Source organism: Phyllopteryx taeniolatus, chromosome 3 (assembly GCF_024500385.1).
Source record: "Phyllopteryx taeniolatus isolate TA_2022b chromosome 3, UOR_Ptae_1.2, whole genome shotgun sequence".
NCBI classification, from domain to species: domain Eukaryota; kingdom Metazoa; phylum Chordata; class Actinopteri; order Syngnathiformes; family Syngnathidae; genus Phyllopteryx; species Phyllopteryx taeniolatus.
In genome coordinates this window covers 33,788,841-33,806,361 of record NC_084504.1, presented here as the reverse complement: position 1 = coordinate 33,806,361, position 17,521 = coordinate 33,788,841, and the positions used below count along the sequence as shown (strand labels likewise).

Genomic DNA, 17,521 nt, shown 5'->3' with positions numbered 1-17,521 from the left:
GTCAAAAACATAATCTTGTGATTGTGCTTTTTTTAATGTTAAGAATGAAACACATACTCGCAACCATCAAACAACTAGGTGCTCAGATAAAACCACCAGAGGTGCAACAACTAATCTAATTTAAAATAATCGAAAAGTATTTCGATAATAGACTTTGTTTCATTGAAAATGGTCCAAATCCTTTCATCCTCTTCGCTCTCAACCAAATGGTAAATGTAGTGCACTTGTATAGCGCTTTATCTCCACCATCACAGAAGGCCTCACCTCACGTTCACCCACTCACACACACACACTCATTCATACACCGGTGGGCGGCTGCTGCCGTGCGAGGCGCTGCCAGGCCCACTGGGAGCAAATGAAGGGTCAGCGTCTTGCCCGAGGACACTTCGACAGTTCGGGATTCGAACCAGTGACCGACGACCTGCTCTACCTACTGATCCACAGCCGCGGATTCACATTTCTCTTTTCCTCCATGAAAGCAGACCGATTATCTTTGTGTTTTTTTCAAAATAAGACATTTGCAAACATCTGCTGTAACTTTGGAAAACAATGATCAACCTCAATGATCAAACCAGATCACTTCATCTTTAATTGGGCATTTTCCGCAGTGGCATTTTGAAATCATGTCCTGGTTTTGAATTACGGGACGGAAGTCATGAAAAAATAGCTAAGTGTTTAATTAAACGATCTTCCGTCGCAGATAGCAGATGTGTACTGATGCTGTGTTTGCATGGGACGCAAACTTTCGTATTCACGAGACGTGATTACATATAAAGGCAATGCTATAATGCACGAATAGGCGCAAATTTGTGCATTTGACGCAATGAGAGTCACGCGATTCATCGAAAAATAATGAATTGATGATTAAAATGATCCATAAAAACGGCACAATCAGTCTTGTTCATTTGTTCTGATTGTTTTCTGTTCACATTTTTAGGATGGATTTATTCAAAGACTTTTATTCACCTTCAAATGTTTCCAATATTCCACATACACATCATCGCGTTTGTGTGTGTTTGTGCGTTACCGTTGGGAGAGTAGACGCGCAGGTTGATGGGAACCGGACTGATTCCTTTGTTTTGTCCCGTCACTCGATCGGTTTCCGCTTCAATTTCCTGACGAACTTCTTCAAAGTCGGCGAACTTTTTTCCTTTGCAGTGCAGGAATTCAGCAAACTCTGGCAAAATCACGTCAATGTCAGCATTATCAACGGCACACTTTATTCATGTGTGTGTGTGGGCAGCGGGGGTTAATAATCAGGTGGCTGTCTGCTTCAAATGCATCCATCCATTTTCTAAAAATGGCGCAACACATGGAGACAAACAAGCATTGTCGCGCAGCAAATTTGAAAACACGAATTTAACAACCTCCGAGTTTAAATCAACACTTGCCGAGAGTTGATATGGCAACCACTGCTTCAGAGTTAAATCAACCCTTTGAAAAGAGTTAACATGATTCACACCGTGACAGTGACTAAACAACTCAGATAGTGTCAAATACGAACACCATATTGGATGAGTTACCGTTATTAACGCGACGAAAGAGTGATTTATTTTGTCTGATAGTGTAGAATATTGACACCAAAAGGAAAGAGCTATCATTATTAACATTATGAAAGTTGGACTTAAGAACACTGAGTAAAAATATTGATTGATTCTTATTTTCCTATAGTTACAAATGGGCACCGCAAAGCATGCTGGGAGTAGCAAGGCTTTCAGTGTTGTTCTAACATATACAGTATTCTTCTCATACTACTGATCTCCACAGTATCAATTCATAATTATTTTTGTTTGTTTAAACTGAATTTACTAGGTGAAAATAAAGGAGTAGGAAAACGGCGCTGACTCGTCTCTCTCAAACTGAAGAAGTGCAGGTGCAAAGGTGGAACTTAATTACATCACTGAAGAGTTAATCGAACACCATGTGATCAACTCTGTGAAATAACCCCTACTCTGGACATCATTTCAATCCGAAAAATTATTCAATGTTCAAATTACACTTTGGGAGTTCAAATCACCTCCGAAAAATGTTACCCTGAATTTTCTAACACCCCAAGATTTGCTGTGCGCCTCAGGAAAATGTAGAGTTTAACATGCTAGTGGAAGGCTGCAGTGCAGATTCGAACCTAGAAACTGCGGTGCAGACGTGCCAACCACTATTTCACCGTGCATCAGCTCAAAATGTATTCAAATTAAAAAAATGTTCACCTGTCGGGCAGTTGATGAGTTGCAGCACTAGGGGGCGCCGAGTGACAATACCTGAACCCCGCGGGAGGAAATCTCTGGTGGGGAAACATTGGACATATATATATATATATATATATATATAGATATAGATAGATATATATAGATATAGATATATATAGATATAGAGGTATATATTACAACATTGAATGCGTCATATTACCTTTGGGTTATATTACCGTTAGGTTAGACATTTATATATGGTTCAGTTATATTTCAATTCACGAACACTTACATAATTCTCAACACTCATTCTCAACCGATAATTATAACGGTAATGAAAAATGCACTCAAAAGAAAACGGAATGTAAAAGAGTCAAGGTGTGATCGTGATGGAATCATGCTGTCAGCATCCTGTTTTATTCCGATCATTTATTCAGAAGGATGACAGGATCCTCTGTGGCTATCCAGCAGCTGAGTCCGGTTCGACTCGGCCCGGCCTGGTACGGTTGGCTTTGGTTGTGCTCTGCAGAAAGAAATACGGACTTACTTGCCAACGAAATTCTCCAGAACGGAACTCTTGCCGGCGCTCTGGCCGCCCACCACGGCGATCTGAGGCAGGTCCAAAGTGGCGTTCTGGCCGATGGCCGCGAACGCGTCCTGCAGCCGGTTGACCAGTGGGATCAGGTCCTCCATGCCGCGGTTGCCCATCTTGACGTACGGAGTCCTGCCGCCAGTTACGCCTGTTCCCGTTCCTCTTCCTCTTCTCCTCCTCCTCCTCCTCGTCCTCGTCGACGTCACGAAACGTGATGGCTGTTCGGACTCTGAGCTGACATGCCCGTGCTCGTGACCTTCAGCTCGTCCTCGTACAAACGCGTGTGCACCAGCGTGCACATCCGCCGAGTCTCTTGAAACACAAAAGTCTTGTTTTTTGTTCACTCGTCAAATGAAAAATGTTTTAACGCTAAACAGGAAACATCATGCAAAAGGGCAAATGAACAGAAAAAAATACCTATATTTTAAAAGACGGACATTTCCGGTGTGCTGGAGACAGACATCATCAAGAGATGACATCATCGATCAGCCTCAGGTGTGTGCGGCCCCGCCCCCTCCCTTTTAAGTGAGGGCAGCCCCGCCGCCAACTTTACTTTCGTCCCTCAAAACAAGAACCATCCTGCGCGTAAGTTGCCACTTCTCTCACTTTACTCTTGTTTTGGGGTATGTGCGCGTGGATGTATAGTTTGGTGCTGTGACTTACTTTTTCTCACTTTATTTCTGAAGTGACATTAAACTGACCTGTCACAAATAATTTGCCTCCAGTATTGCTGCAATTAGTAATCTCGTATTGTACTGACAATTCTATTGGAATAATCAATCATAAGGATAAAATGTTTTTGTTTAGTTAAAGACCAATTATGAATACACAAAAGGAGACATTTCACTTGATAATGAATGACTAATTGGTTTCCTCTTTTAGGTAACAACAGTATTTTTCTTAAATTCACATTGTGCATGTAGCAGGAAACTGCATTTTCTTGTCTTTCTAGTGGGGCAATTTCAAACGGGTACAAATAAATACAACACAAATATAAATACATTTCAGTTTGAACTCGCCATTTCTTGTATTAAAATACATATGGAATTAATTAACAGAAAAGAGGAACACAAGTTAGTGATCTTGTTGAAAAGGTAAAATGTTATGCAACTGTGGTATCTCAGTCACAATACCAGGGGGTACTGCATACAAATATTACGTCGAAAAGAGGCGAATAAGAAGAAAAGGACACGAAGATGAATGTCGAATAGATGCTAGCTGTGTGCTGATTGGTAAAGAAAAAAGAGAGGTTTTTAATTTTTTTTTTTTGAAAATGCAAGACTGATTCTTGGGAACACCACACTAACCAAACCAGACTGTGATGAACAGGAAGCCCAGACAGACAGCGCACGGCCGGCCCGCCGTGTAAATTCGCATGATCGCTGACAAAGCTAGCTTCTAATGCTTACGACAACAAGCATACATGATGTCAAGCAGTCCGATTCCCACAATGCAATGGGGATTTTAAGTTTTTTTCTCTCTCTCTGAAAGAGTGACCTCCCGGTCACAATTACAGAGAATAATTTCCCTTCGAGGCGCTAACGATGTCATCAAAATCTAATTATCAGCTGCAATTGTCAGCTACTTGGTGGGTGGAAGCATCAATGAATGCAGTCTGTTTTTAAGTGCGACAAATCAGTCCATCACGCTGTTGTAACTCAGATGCTGAAGTGTCTTTTGAATATTTGTGCAAGACTGAATTCTTCCCCTTCAAGATATATTAAAGCTAGTCATGGCAGCACAAGAACAGGCCCTAAACACAAGATCAATAGAGGCCAAGGTGTACCACATCAGACGGGACCCTGGATGCAGGCTGGGCAAAGAAGCCCCAGAGACAGTTCAGCACATCACAGCAGGGTGTAAATGGTGGCAGGCAAGCCATACATGGAGCTACATAACCAGGTAGCAGGTATAGTGTACGGGAACATCTGTACCACATATGGACTGGAGGTCCCAGAATCAAGATGGCAGACACCACCCAAGGTGGTTGAGAACAACCAGGCCAAGATCCTGTGGGACTTCCAGATCCAGACTGACAATCTAGTGGTAGATGACGAGCCTGACATGGTGGTGGTCGATAAATGTCAGAAGACGGCAGTTGTGATAGATGTAGCAATCTCGAGTGATTGCAACATTGGGGGAAAAAAGGAACACTAAAAGCTGAAGAAATTCCAAGAACTGAAGGACGAACTAGAGAAAATGTGGACGGTGAAGGCAATAGTGGTGACCGTAGTTATTGGGGCACTGGGGGCAGTAACCCCCAAGCTGTGAGGATGGTTCCAGCAGATACTAGGAGCAACAGCTGACCTTTCTGTCCAGAAGACCGCAATACTAGGAACAGCTAAGATCTTGTGCAGATCCCTCAAGCTCCCAGGCCTCTGGCAGAGGACCGCAGCTTGAAGGATATACCACCCGGGTTAGCCAGAAATCACTATCTTGTATAATAACAGGAAGTAGGTTGCGCATATCCCCTTTGACTCCTGGCTAGTAGCTTCACAGCTGAGTATGTGCTGTAACTCATTTCAAGTTCTAGTTCTGGTGTCCTGTTTGCTTTCAAATGGACTTGCTGCATCCCTTGCAGGTGACGCAATGGCGGCGTTCCACCCAGAGTTTGAGCAGGCGGGTCTCCAGGAGGGTCTCCAAGTGTGGAGGGTTGAGCACATGGACCTGGCCCCCGTTCCCAAGCGTCTTCATGGCTCCTTCTACTGCGGGGACGCTTACCTGGTCCTCAACAGCAGCCGTCGGCCAGGATGCCTCCCGCAGGGGCGGCTGTGCTACCACCTGCACTATTGGCAAGGTGGCGAATGTACTCAGGACGAGGCCGGGGCGGCAGCCATCTTGACGGTCCAGATGGATGACTTCCTGCAGGGGGAGCCGGTCCAGTTCCGTGAAGTCCAGGGTCATGAGTCCAACGTGTTTGCGGGATACTTCAAAGCGGGCCTCAAGTACTTGGTGAGTGGAGCAATGTGGTTACTGCAGCAACAAAACATGTCACCTTATAAGGTTGCATACGGATGTCATCGCAGGCGGGGGGCGTGGCTTCAGGATTCCGACACATAGAGACGAGTGACGCTGATGTCAGGTGGCTGCTGAAGGTCAAAGGTCGCCGCGTTGTCAGGGCAACGCAAGTCCACCTCAGCTGGGAGAGTTTCAACACAGGAGACACGTTCATACTTGACCTGGGAAAGGTAGGGAGGGAGGGAGGGAGGGATGGGGGGTGGGAGAAGGGAAGATGGAGGACAGATCTTTGAAGGAGTCTTTTTCCCTCCAGGAGATCATCCAGTGGTCTGGTTGTCATAGTAACCACTTTGAGAAGTTGAAGGCCACCACGGTGAGTTGTCGTGAATAGTGACGTCACAGTGGTGACTAGTGATGTCATCACGCGGGCGGGCCTCCCTGTGTGAGCGACAGGTGTCCAAGCGTATCCGTGATAACGAGCGTTGCGGGCGCGCCTCGCTGCTGATCTGCGACGAAGGCTCGGAACCTGAAAAGATGGTGGAGGTGAGAAGCGCTTCCTGTTTGTGTCAGCCGGAAGGCCTCTGACCTTTTGACATCTGTGTTGAGGTCCTCGGGCACAAACCCGAGCTTCCGGAAGCCCGCCCGGACGATGCCAAGATGGATGCCCGCGACAGGAAATTGGCAAAGCTGTTCAAAGTAAAACACTGCTTCTGATTTGGTCAAAATGCTTTTATTGTGAAGGAGAGATTGCCCGTGTCGGTCGTCAGGTGTCCGACGTGGACGGGGACTTGGACGTCGTGATGGTGGGCCGACAGAGTCCGTTCTCCCACAAAACTTTGCTCTCCGGCGACTGCTTCATCCTAGACAATGGAAGCAGCGGATGCGTTTACGTGTGGAAAGGTGAGAATGCGCACATTCAAAACACACTCCAACATAAGTGTGTATTTACTTGGTCATGTGTGTGCGCAGGGAAGGACTCAAACGCTGAGGAGCGACATGCGGCTCTCAAGATTTCCGAAGAGTTCATCCAGAAGATGAATTACCCAACACACACCCAGGTAAGCGTGCGAAGACACACATTTGACTGAGATGTTACTGTATGTGGTCCTCGGCGCCTCCTTCAGGTCGAGGTCCTTCCTGAGCATGGCGAGACGGTGCGCTTCAAACAATTCTTTGAAGACTGGCACTATCCCGACGACACGGTTGGCATGGGAACGGCCTACTTGTCCAATCAAATCGCCAGGATCGAGAAGGTGATCAGAGATTTTCTTTTCCTTCTGACGGCTTTGACAGAATGGATCTGCTTTCTGATTGGACAGGTCCCGTTCGATGCGTCGTCTCTCCACCAGTCGGCAGCCATGGCAGCCCAGCACGGGATGTTGGATGCGGGTGACGGCGAAAAACAGGTGCGGTCAGGAAGACCCGTGTGTGCGTTGTTCTGGAATCCTGCAGTGTGTGTGTGCAGGTGTGGCGTGTGGAGGGGCAGAACAAAGTGTCGGTGGACTCGTCGGTGATTGGTCAGTTTTGGGGTGGAGACAGTTACATCATCCTGTACCAGTACCGTCACAAAGACCGAGACGGCAGCGTCATTTATGTTTGGTGAGACTACAGGAAGTGATGTCATCGGGGAGCTTCTCGGGGTCCTTTCAAGCAGTTGTTTCTCCTTCTCAGGCAAGGAGCCCGATCGAGTCAGGAAGAGCTCGCCGCTTCGGCCATTTTGGCCATTCAACTAGATGAGGAACTGGGGGGTGAGGCTGTGCAGGTGAGCAGGAGGGGGAGGGGGAGGGTGGGGCTAGGGGCATGCGGTTTTGCACACCTCACTCCGCTCATGTCTGCAGGTGCGCGTGGTCCAGGGCAAGGAACCCGCCCACTTGATGAGTCTGTTTGGCGGCCGACCGATGGTGGTCTATGAGGGCGGCACATCTCGAGGGCGGGGCCAAGAGCAGGTGGCTGATCTGCGCCTCTTCCAAATTCAAGCCAACGTCGCCGGACACTGCCGAGCTGTGCAGGTGATGCGATGCGATGTGACGAGACAACGGTCGTTGTTACACTACACAAATATTTGTCGCATTTTAGGCTGGAAGTTGAGACCAGGGTGGGAAAAGTCTTGTGCTTAAGGGCCTTGTTTGATTTTTAAAATGGACGGAGGAGAGTGCATTTGTAGATGAGGTTAAAAAAATTTTTTAGTTGGTTGTATGTAAAATAGTCGATTTTGTGTGTGTGGGGGATTCTTTGCAAAGAGGTCAGACAACATCTCCGAGGTCCGGCCAAAAAGGGGTACCAAATGTAAATATTCCCATCAGTGCACATATTACAGACGGTCAGGTGGTTTAAAAAAAAAAAAAAAAAAGCCGTTTCAAAGGCGTGTGGGCTCTGTCCTGCGGTCCGCTTCACACCTCCACCTTCCGCTATTGTTCTTCTGTTTTTCTTTAGGCTTGTCCCATTCGGGGTTGGCATAGCGTGTCATCCTCTTCCAAGTTAGCCCGTCCGTCTTGTGCAGCCCCCTCTTCAACACCGACTGCCTTCAAATCGGCACTCGCTACAAATAGAAAATTGGGGTCAATTCGAAATAAAGCAGTTGTTGCTATTCACTAGTGAAGGTACAAAAACACAAACTTTAAGTTTTGTAAAATATCAAGAGTTTCCATTACACGTAACAAAAATAAGATTCTCCCTTTTAATTGTATTATAATCAACAAATGATCTGATAAAATGTACCTCCAACAATCAATCAAGACGAGTTGAGCGCACGTCCAAAACCTGTTTTTTGAACATTCTGTCCCGCCAGGTGAGGGCATCGTCCTCCGGTCTCAACTCCGGCGACGTCTTCCTGCTGGCGTCGTCTTCAGGATGCTGGATGTGGAAAGGTCGCGGCAGCAGCTCGGCTGAAGTCCGAGGAGCCCGACATCTCGCTGGAGTCCTGCGCGAGAACCCCGTCCAGGTGGAGGAGGGGCAGGAGGAAGGTGAGGCGGTGTCTTTTTCTCTTTCTTTGTGATGAAGAAGATGGCGGCAAATGTGGTTCCAGGGGATTTCTGGTGTGCACTGGGAGGACGCGAGGACTACTGTGAGTCTCGCCGATGTGAGGCTCAGATGGCGGCGCATCCTCCTCGTCTGTTCGCCTGCTCCTTCAAGACCGGAAATTTCCTGGTCAGTCTGAACGGTCGCAAGCTGAAGGGGTCTTTGTTCAAGCTTGTTGCTATCAGTTGTGCTGTTCTTGTCTCCAGATGGAGGAAGTTCCTGGTGAGCTGACCCAGGAGGACCTCGCTCCTGATGATGTCATGCTCTTAGATGCCTGGGAGCACGTAGGTCACTTTTTGACCTTGCTGCTTGTGAACTGCTAATATGGAGGCTGGAGAGAAACGCAGTCTTGTAAAACATGCTGTTTTGTTTTGTTTAGAAATATTGCTTCTAGTGGACTGTGGATGTATTCTGGAAAAATTGTGGAATTTTCCCCCCCCCCCCCCCTCCTTTTCCCATTGGACCAATCAAGTTTTCCTGACTTCCTGTAGGTGTTTGTGTGGATTGGAAAGGAATCGCACGAGGATGAGAAAACGGAGGCATTTGCTTCAGGTGAGACAAACAGGAAGTGGTCCAGAGAGCAAGCAGGAAGTTGTCTGCTGTTGTCTTCCAGCCTCGAGATACATGGAGAGCGACCCGGCCCGCAGAGACCCGCGGACCACAGTTGTGACCGTCAAGCAGGGATTCGAACCGCCCACCTTCACAGGTTGGTTCCTGGGCTGGGACCGCCGCTATTGGACCACAGACCCCCTGCGGCGAGCCACGGAGGCGCCACATGTGTAACGCAGGCCGCATTTGCATCACTTCCTGATCGACACCTTGAATAAATCATGTCTACCGACCTCTGTTGGTCTCGTGTGTGTGTGTGTGTGTGTGTGTCTGGCCTCAAACGGCAAGAAGCAAAAGTAGATGAAATGCAGACTCCTTGATGCTGTCACACTTTATTCGAGTCGGTCATGTTGGAGAATTCCAGAAGAAGAAAAGCTTTTACAAAGACGCAAACACAAAGTCCACTAAAGTCTGGCATTTGTAAGCTTTCAACAGTGATCGTCACACTGAGGCTTGTGATTGGCCGCAACAATGGACCTCTCGTTTGTTTTGTAGAATTAGTTTCAGTACAATTTCAAAATGAAGTTTTGTTTAAAGATGAACAATAATGTTTGCCTTTTCAAAATAAGAGGTTCTGATCATGGAACCGATGTGACTGGATGTACTTTCTCATGTGATGCACGCCACCGAAATCATCCTTTCACAGCTAATGTACTGTATATGTCCCTGCTCAAAAAAAATGATCCGCAAAGTTTTCCCAAGAAATTGGAAAAGAGAGAAGCACAGCCAGTGCAACCCGGCGACGATGTGACTTGTTTTCCCCTTCGGAGCCCACGGCGCTCGCTTTACTATCTGAGGGCAGTTGAAGTCAAGGTAGTGTACTTACTGTACGCTCGAGGGCTCCCCTCAAGAGCCCCCAGTGACGGATGAGTCGAGTCGTCTGTGTGTAGTCCGCTGGGTGTTATTTTGCCGGCCGGAGAGCTAGCGGAAGGAGCTGCTTTCCGTAGCGAACTGAGAAGGGTCAAGTTTCCTGAGCCAGATGTTTGAAGGTAGCCAACTGGAGACCTTTTTGCGATGGAAAGTAGGAGGAATGTATCAGAGAAATAGGAAAAGATACGATAACATAAATACGGCGGCGGCTTTGAAGCCACCGTGGTTCTCGGTGAGCAGCGAAAATTCGATTCTACAGATTTGTGATGTCATACTGGAATGAAAGTACCTTTTTCACAAACCCTAGTTACCGGTATACATTTATACAATGGGACAAAATGTTAGAATTTTCCTTGTCGCTGTAATATGAACCCTCGATTTTGAAAGAAAACGTATTCTCCATGAGAAATGAGGGTATTTTGAAACCTTGTGTGTTTCCTGCTGCATTGGAAATCAAATGTTGAGTCGCTTCCTCCTTAAAGCCTCAGTTGGACACAAACCAGGAAGTCATGCATGCAAACGGGAAGTGTCAGACGTTGAAAAGGAAAGGACGGCGGAGGTTAAAGTTCATCTTGGAGAGGAGGTGTGTGTGCGCGCCAACTTGCTGCGAAGCCTCCCACTTCCCGTTGTCAGCACCGCGCCTGCCGCTCAACAAGGACCAATTCATGAATTACTCAATTGCGGAATTCGCCGTTTTCCGTGATCTGCAAGGATGATGTGTTGCTAGGTGACAGGCCGTTCCTCTGCGATGTCACACCGTAACGCTCCTTCAGTTGAGCCAGCGCTGCCATCAGACGAGTGTTGGTAGCGTCCAGATTCGCTATCCTCTTCTCCTGATACACACAAATGCAGTCAGGAGACACGTTGTTGTCAAATAATTGATTTGAATAATGAATATTTTTTGATTGCGCTAAGTGTGGGGGTTTGTCGTTCATTGGGCTGGATTAAAGCACCGAACAAGCCGCATGTGACCGGCGGATCTCAAACATGACCTATTTTTCCAAATATGATGCAGACATTGCAGCCTGGTCATCCCGAAAGAGGGATCCCTCCATATGCAGTCCTTTTTTGAGGTTTTCTTATTTTTTCCGGCTTGGATCAATCTTCGCCAACTCTGGGCCTGTGAAGCCCTTTGAGACTCCTGGGATTAAGTGCTATATAATTCAACTTGATTTCACCTGAAAGCGCCAGCTTCTGGTACAATCTATTAGTTTGTCTGACATTTTGAAAAGGTTTGACTCATAGTTACACTTTTGAACACAAAATAACATTGCATTTTGAACCATTTCATCTTCAGAATTGTTGACTTTTTTGTGGAACATTCACTTATCTGGGTTATTATACGAAGCAATATTGTCTAAATTGTGCACAATTCTCATTATGTCAACATGTTATGTTTTCCACATGCTGTACACGTGTATGTATGTATGTTTAATGTAACAAACACATGTATTGATGATATACAGTATTTACATCATGTTTTGCAATCCGTTTTATTATTTGTGTAAAGAACAAATATGTGGTTAATTCCAAATGACTGAACTATGGTTTTGATCTACTTTTTTTAGAGTAAACATCTAAAGGTCCTGTTTACTCAAAAAATTGATGAAGTTGGGAGATTGTGCAAAACGTAAATAAAAACTGAATACAGTGAGGAGCAAATTGTTTTTCACCTATATTCAATTTAATACGCCACAAAGTCAAGATATTTAATGTTCAAACTGACAAACTGTTTTTTTTTTTCGCAAATATTCACTCAATTTGAATTTGATGCCCGCAACATGGAAAAAAGCTGCGACAGGAACATGTTTACCACGTGACATCACTTTTGGTTTGAACGACACTCAAGAAGCTTTGTCGATGAAACTCTTTCTCATTCTTACTTGATTGACAACTTGAGTTGCTCAACAGTCCAGGATCTCTGTTGTCGTGTTTCGCGTTTCATAACGCGCCTGCACCAGAGAAGCCGGCGACGCTTCTGAGTGTTGTTGATATGTGGCTTTCGCTTTGCATGGTAGAGTTTTAACTTGCATTTGTGGATGTAGCGACGAACTGTGTGAACTGACAGTGGTTTTCGGAAGTGTTCCAGAGCCCACGTGCTGCCAACAACTTTGACACAAAGATGGTGGTTTTCAATGCAGTACCGCCTGAGGGATCAAAGGTCACAGGCATTCAATGTTGGTTTTCAGCCTTGCCACTTCTCCAGATTATTTTAATCTATGGATGATATTTCGAACCGTAGATGATGAAATCCCTAAATTTCTTGCAATTGTATGTTGAGAAATGTTGGACTTTTTGCTCCCACAGTTGTTGATACAGTGGTGAACCTCGCCCCTTCCTCGCTTGTGAACATCGGAGCCTTTCGGGGACGCTCCTTTTATACTCAATCATGACACTCACCTGTTTCCAATTAACACGTTCACCAGTGGAATGTTCCAAACAGGTGTTTTTTTTATTTATTTAAATTTAGCATTCCTCAACTTTCCCAGCCTTTTGTTGCCCCTGTGCCAGCTTTTTTGGGAAATGTTGCAGTCATCCAATTCAAAATGAGAGCATATTTGCAAAACAACAATAATGTTCATCATTTTGAACATTAAAGATCTTGTCTTTGTAATGTATTCATTAGAATTTGGGTTTGTAATTAGTTATATTACTTTGAAATAGTTCCACTACAATTACATTTTGAACAGGGTTACTTGGAATTGTAACCAACTGCATTTCCAAAGTCATCTTCAGAACACTACCCGCGGGCCACGCTTTGCTCACCCTTGCATTAAACTGACTGACTGACCGGTAGACAGACAGACAGACAGACAGACAGACAGACAGACCTGGGCCTCAATGATCTTTTGTTTGGAGTCGACCACAGCCTGCATTTCAGAATGATCTTTCTTCAGCTCCTCTTCCACGGCCATTAACCTGTTCAGGTCAAACGTTGTTACTTCACAGACACAAACACACACACACACACACACACACACACACACTAGTGAACCTGCTGATGATGCTGTTCATCTGGAGATCTTTGTCATCCTGCAGCCTCCTCAGTCGACTCTCCGTGTCCTCTAGCCGAGCCTGACACGCACGCACAAAGAGACACACGCGCACACATACACACACACACACACACCCACACACCACTGTAATGGCTTTTATTTAATGTGATCACAAAAAGTGTCAACACTGTGTACGCATGTTGTTGTGTGTGTCCGCACTGAAATAATGAAGCCCCACCCTTGTGTGGCCAGAGGTGATCTGCAGACCTCACTTGGAATGGGAATGATCAATCATGACCAAAGTGATCAATGACAACCGTTACCATTAGGGCTGCACTATTAATCGAATTTGAATCGTGATCGCAATTTTGGCTGCCACGATTAAATGAGCCTGATTGTTGGCGATGTTTTCGATTGAAAAGGCGGGCACTGCTCCGTATGAAAAGGGCTTGATTTTGGAGCAGTTATTGTCAACATGAATGTTCAAGTCTCCCGTTATGACAAAATAGTTGGAGGCAGTACAAATAACTGACAGCAGTTCTGAAAAATCCTCCATACATTTTCTATTGTATCTTGGAGGCTTATAAATTATTAAAACAGTAACCTTTGGCTCACCTTTAACTAAATAACTGAGATATTCAAAAGTGCTAAAATCACCCAGTATCATTTCTTTACACTGCAATAATGACTTCAAAATAACAGCAATACCAGCGCCTTTTTTCCCTATTCGACACTTGTTCATAAAATAAAAATGTGCTGGTGTCGCCTCATTTAAAATGGTATTACAACTACTTTCTGTTAACCACGTTTTATTTAGTAACAAAAAGTCCAGATCATAGGTTGTAATGATGTCATTAGTCAACTTTGATTTATTACCCAGTGACCTGACATTGAAAATAGTTAGTCTCGCTGAGATGACTGGAGACAATGCTTTGATAGATTCACATTTTATCCTCACTCAGTTTGTAATTCTACTTTTTTTGTGCCATATTTCTTTGACCAACTGTCTGTCCCTTGTAATTACAGGGATCAAAAATGCCTGACCTCCATAAGGGTCTGACTTATTCTGGAAAAGACCCCGCAGATATCAGTCAGATTCGCACATAAGATTCTTCATGGGTGGAGGAGGGGCCCTTCGCATCTTAGTGGACCGTGGGTTCAGAGGAAGATCTTGGCATGGTGTGCGTTGGATTCCAATACTGACAAGTCTTCATCCAGTCCATCACACCTACCAGAGAATTTAGGCTAGTAGAGAGTGAGCTTTGCGTTGGGCTTTTCTCCAATGGGGCATGGAGGGGTGTGAGAGATTTAACGTGCTGGCTCATCTCATTTGTCATTCGCTCCTCCCATTGTTTGGATGACGCCGATGAATCCGTCTGCGCCTCGTGTCGCCTTATCTCCTATTCCTCCGATTGTTTGGGAACAAGCGCATTTTTTGTCCTTCAGCCGTGTCAACAAGGCCAGTGTTTTCTTTTCGGGCCGCTGAATGAAATACACAGTAAAAAATGTTGCCAGCCAATAACTTATCCCCTTGTCCATTTAGACAGAAACCGTCTGCCTTGTAGAGATATCTGCGCTCCCAAAAAAAAAAAAACGCAGAAATTGTCAATGAAACTCACGGATAGTGCAGTACACACTTCCTTGAGCCACTTATTTCATTGACTGAGCCTAGAGAAACGTTCATCTCCAAATCGTACAAGTGGGAGAGGTCCACTCATGAAAACCTCAGCATCCAAACATTGCACTTTTGTTAGGCGATCAATGAAATCTCTGATTGCTGCTTGAGAACACCCAGGGCCCCTGTGTGTATAATGACAGCTTTCACAGTTGGGTGCTGATTAGTGATCTCCAGGATTTGTTTTAGAGATATCAGAGACCATGTCATTGGTAACACACAGTAATTTGGTGTTCTTCTCACTGCAAAAACGTTTCACATCCTTGACAGCTCCATCAACAACTATCAATGTTTGGGGTGCCATTTTTTTTGGGGTATGATTTAGTTTCATACCTTTCAGTGGTGGTGGGGGATGAGCATTCTTGGCCAGGGTCTTGTAAAAGTGGCGCAAATCTATTTGTAAGTCTGATGTCAATCTTTTGCATTGACTCGAGTCCTTTTTTCTTGCCCTTCGCTGTAGCGACCGTCCACGGCCGCTCACTCGGGGCTGAAGCAGCCGGATTCCTCTGTAATCTGCTGGTGTTGCGTCCTCCCTTTTAGATGTCGTCCCATATCTTTGGGCTTTGCTACCAGTAAATTCCAGGGAGAACTACTGGATGGTCCATTACAGTTTCCACAGTCCACATCCGTCCTCTTTGTTGGGCTTAATGGCTGTCTGTTAGCACACCTGCGCTCACCATTTTGAGACATCGGTAGAGTGGTTTCATTCCCGACTCTCCATTTACATCCACATACACTTCAAGGCGGTGGATTTTCGTTTCCAGGATTGACATCCTCTGCAGCAGTCCGTGATAGTCCTCAGTGGAAAAGGGAGGCATCTGGATTGCTGGTCTTGTTGCTAATAGCACGGTTGTGCTAATTAGCAGGCCACGCTCACGTAATGGTGAGACGGTATCAGAAAATATTGGAATACGGCTGACTATCTACCAAAAAAGTACAGTCCCACAGGTTTAAAAATATCCAGGAGTCGCTGCTTCTAATTTTTTAGAAGAAAAACGAGCTTATCGGCAAGAAGAAATGTAAACAAGCGAAGCAAGCAGAGCGAGCAAAAAAGCGTCTGCACTGTACGAGAGCGAGAGAGAGGAACAATTGTGATTAATAATCGTGATTACATTATTGACCAAAATAATATATTGATTCTTTTTTTGCTCCATAATCGTGCAGCCCTACGTCCCATCGACGCTGACTGACAAGTGATGGGTCGCACACACCTGGTACTCCTGCAGCAAGCGCTGGTTCTGCTGGTCCTGAACTAGGAGGTGGGCCTCGCACTCCTCCTGGCGCAAAGCTGCCACACGGAGTTTCTCCTGCAATAACGCGATGTCCTGCTGGTACTGCACGCCAAAACACACACACATCCATCAGGTGTGCGTCAGCTACGGGCCCAGGAGCAGGATGAGGGGGTGTTACCAGTTACCTTGTCGATGAGGGCGTCGTCATGTTGATCATCTTCCGCCTCGGCGTAGGTGGATGTGGAATTCATGTTGAGAAGCCAGGCGGCCGTGCGATCCAGGGCACACGGAGATGGCGCCTGGATATGCACACGCATACACACACGCACACACATGACGGTGTCACCACTTAGCGTACAGCCTGTACAAGTTGCCACGGTTAGCATGTCAACCTTGTTGGCGGGCCGCAGTTTTTCAGGACTGTCGCCTTTGGACGAGGACGAGGCCTGGCGCAGTCTCGAGGGTCCGCCGGTCGGCCAGTCGGGACTAGACGACATCATGCTTCCGGAGGCGGGGCGAGGTGGGAGCATGCCGGGCGGCGTGCGACCCCGTGGCGGGCCTGGGGGGGGCGCCGACGAGGGCGGCGGAGGTTGGTCGATGCGGCGCTGAGGACCCGTACAGTTCTGACGAGGGGGGGCAGCGCCACCTTGGGGGAGGAGTCAGTGATATCATAGACATGTAGACAGACGCCACATCTCCCGGCTCGGCTTACTGCTGCCATACGTCGCAGCGTCCGCCATATTGGATGTGGCTGAAATACATACACCGGAGATTGAAATTCATAAAGCGACAAGTGCACAAAGTGAAGGCTCTCACGGCCGTGTTTACCATCCAAAATATTTGGACAAATATCGCTTCAGTTGGCAAACAGTGTTGGAATCCGTGCAGCACGCTCACTTAAGCGTTCCATCGCATTGGCTTCACATCATTCACTCGGCTGCGGATCAGTAGGTAGAGCGGGTCGTCCGGTGACCGAAGGGTAGCTGGTTTGAACCCCGGCTACGGCTGTCTGCATGTCGAAGTGTCCTTGGGCAAGATACTGAACCCTGATTTGCTCCCAGTGCGCATGGTAGCAGCCGCCCATTGGTGTATGAATGTATGGGTGAATGTGAGGCTTTGTAAAGCGCTCTGGCCACTGTGATGGTGGGGATCAGGGGTGTCAAACTCATTTTTGTCGCGGGCCACATTGCAGTTACGGTTTCCCTCAGAGGGCCGTTATGACTGTGAAACAATACCAATCTTTAATCGCCTCATCAGATTTGCACACGAAATGTATGAACTAGTTTTGGAATCAGAAATCAGGGGTAATGGGTTTTGGTAACACAAAAATGCTTACAAATATCTCAACATTCTCATTTATGATATATGACAATTTGAAAGTTTGG

At 46.2% G+C, this 17,521-nt stretch overlaps 3 protein-coding genes across 18 annotated transcripts in view; 1 reads left to right on the top strand and 2 right to left on the bottom strand.

The window, feature by feature from the left end:
• LOC133475717 (dynamin-1-like) overlaps positions 1-3,348 on the bottom strand; it is a 28,064-nt gene extending 24,716 nt beyond the window's left edge. For 2 of the 5 annotated variants that reach the window (XR_009787914.1, XM_061768996.1), the window contains exons 1-4: positions 3,196-3,348; positions 2,734-3,090; positions 2,208-2,281; positions 1,028-1,177 (exon numbers count right to left, since the gene is read on the bottom strand). Coding sequence is in view for 4 of the 5 variants with exons in the window: in XM_061768996.1 (XP_061624980.1) it covers positions 1,028-1,177; positions 2,208-2,281; positions 2,734-3,090; positions 3,196-3,260 (646 nt within the window). In the remaining variant the exon portion in view is untranslated. The remainder of the gene's footprint in view (positions 1-1,027; positions 1,178-2,207; positions 2,282-2,733; positions 3,091-3,195) is intronic. The other 3 variants (XM_061768997.1, XM_061768998.1, XM_061768995.1) reach the window with 3 other exon arrangements.
• LOC133475718 (gelsolin-like) lies at positions 3,086-9,596 on the top strand. Of its 2 annotated transcripts, XM_061769000.1 has the most exons (18): positions 3,086-3,363; positions 5,360-5,730; positions 5,805-5,966; positions 6,050-6,109; positions 6,190-6,279; positions 6,343-6,432; positions 6,504-6,636; positions 6,706-6,794; positions 6,861-6,989; positions 7,056-7,142; positions 7,202-7,335; positions 7,408-7,498; positions 7,575-7,745; positions 8,525-8,699; positions 8,762-8,883; positions 8,961-9,038; positions 9,246-9,306; positions 9,368-9,596. In XM_061769000.1, exons 2-18 carry the CDS (start codon positions 5,368-5,370, stop codon positions 9,535-9,537), a joined length of 2,205 nt encoding a protein of 734 aa, XP_061624984.1. In that variant the 5' UTR covers positions 3,086-3,363; positions 5,360-5,367; the 3' UTR covers positions 9,538-9,596. The 2 variants fall into 2 exon arrangements, 1 of the variants encoding a protein (XP_061624984.1); XR_009787916.1 differs by lacking the exon at positions 9,368-9,596 and having other exon boundaries at positions 8,525-8,677.
• Positions 9,597-9,679: 83 nt separating this feature from the next.
• dab2ipa (DAB2 interacting protein a) overlaps positions 9,680-17,521 on the bottom strand; it is a 31,037-nt gene continuing 23,195 nt past the window's right edge. For all 11 annotated transcript variants that reach the window (XM_061768985.1, XM_061768983.1, XM_061768986.1 and 8 more), the window contains 6 exons: positions 16,529-16,782; positions 16,322-16,435; positions 16,116-16,238; positions 13,229-13,308; positions 13,065-13,152; positions 9,680-11,066 (listed from right to left, as the gene is read on the bottom strand). In XM_061768985.1, coding sequence (XP_061624969.1) covers positions 10,908-11,066; positions 13,065-13,152; positions 13,229-13,308; positions 16,116-16,238; positions 16,322-16,435; positions 16,529-16,782 — 818 coding nt within the window. In that variant the 3' untranslated portion in view covers positions 9,680-10,907. The remainder of the gene's footprint in view (positions 11,067-13,064; positions 13,153-13,228; positions 13,309-16,115; positions 16,239-16,321; positions 16,436-16,528; positions 16,783-17,521) is intronic.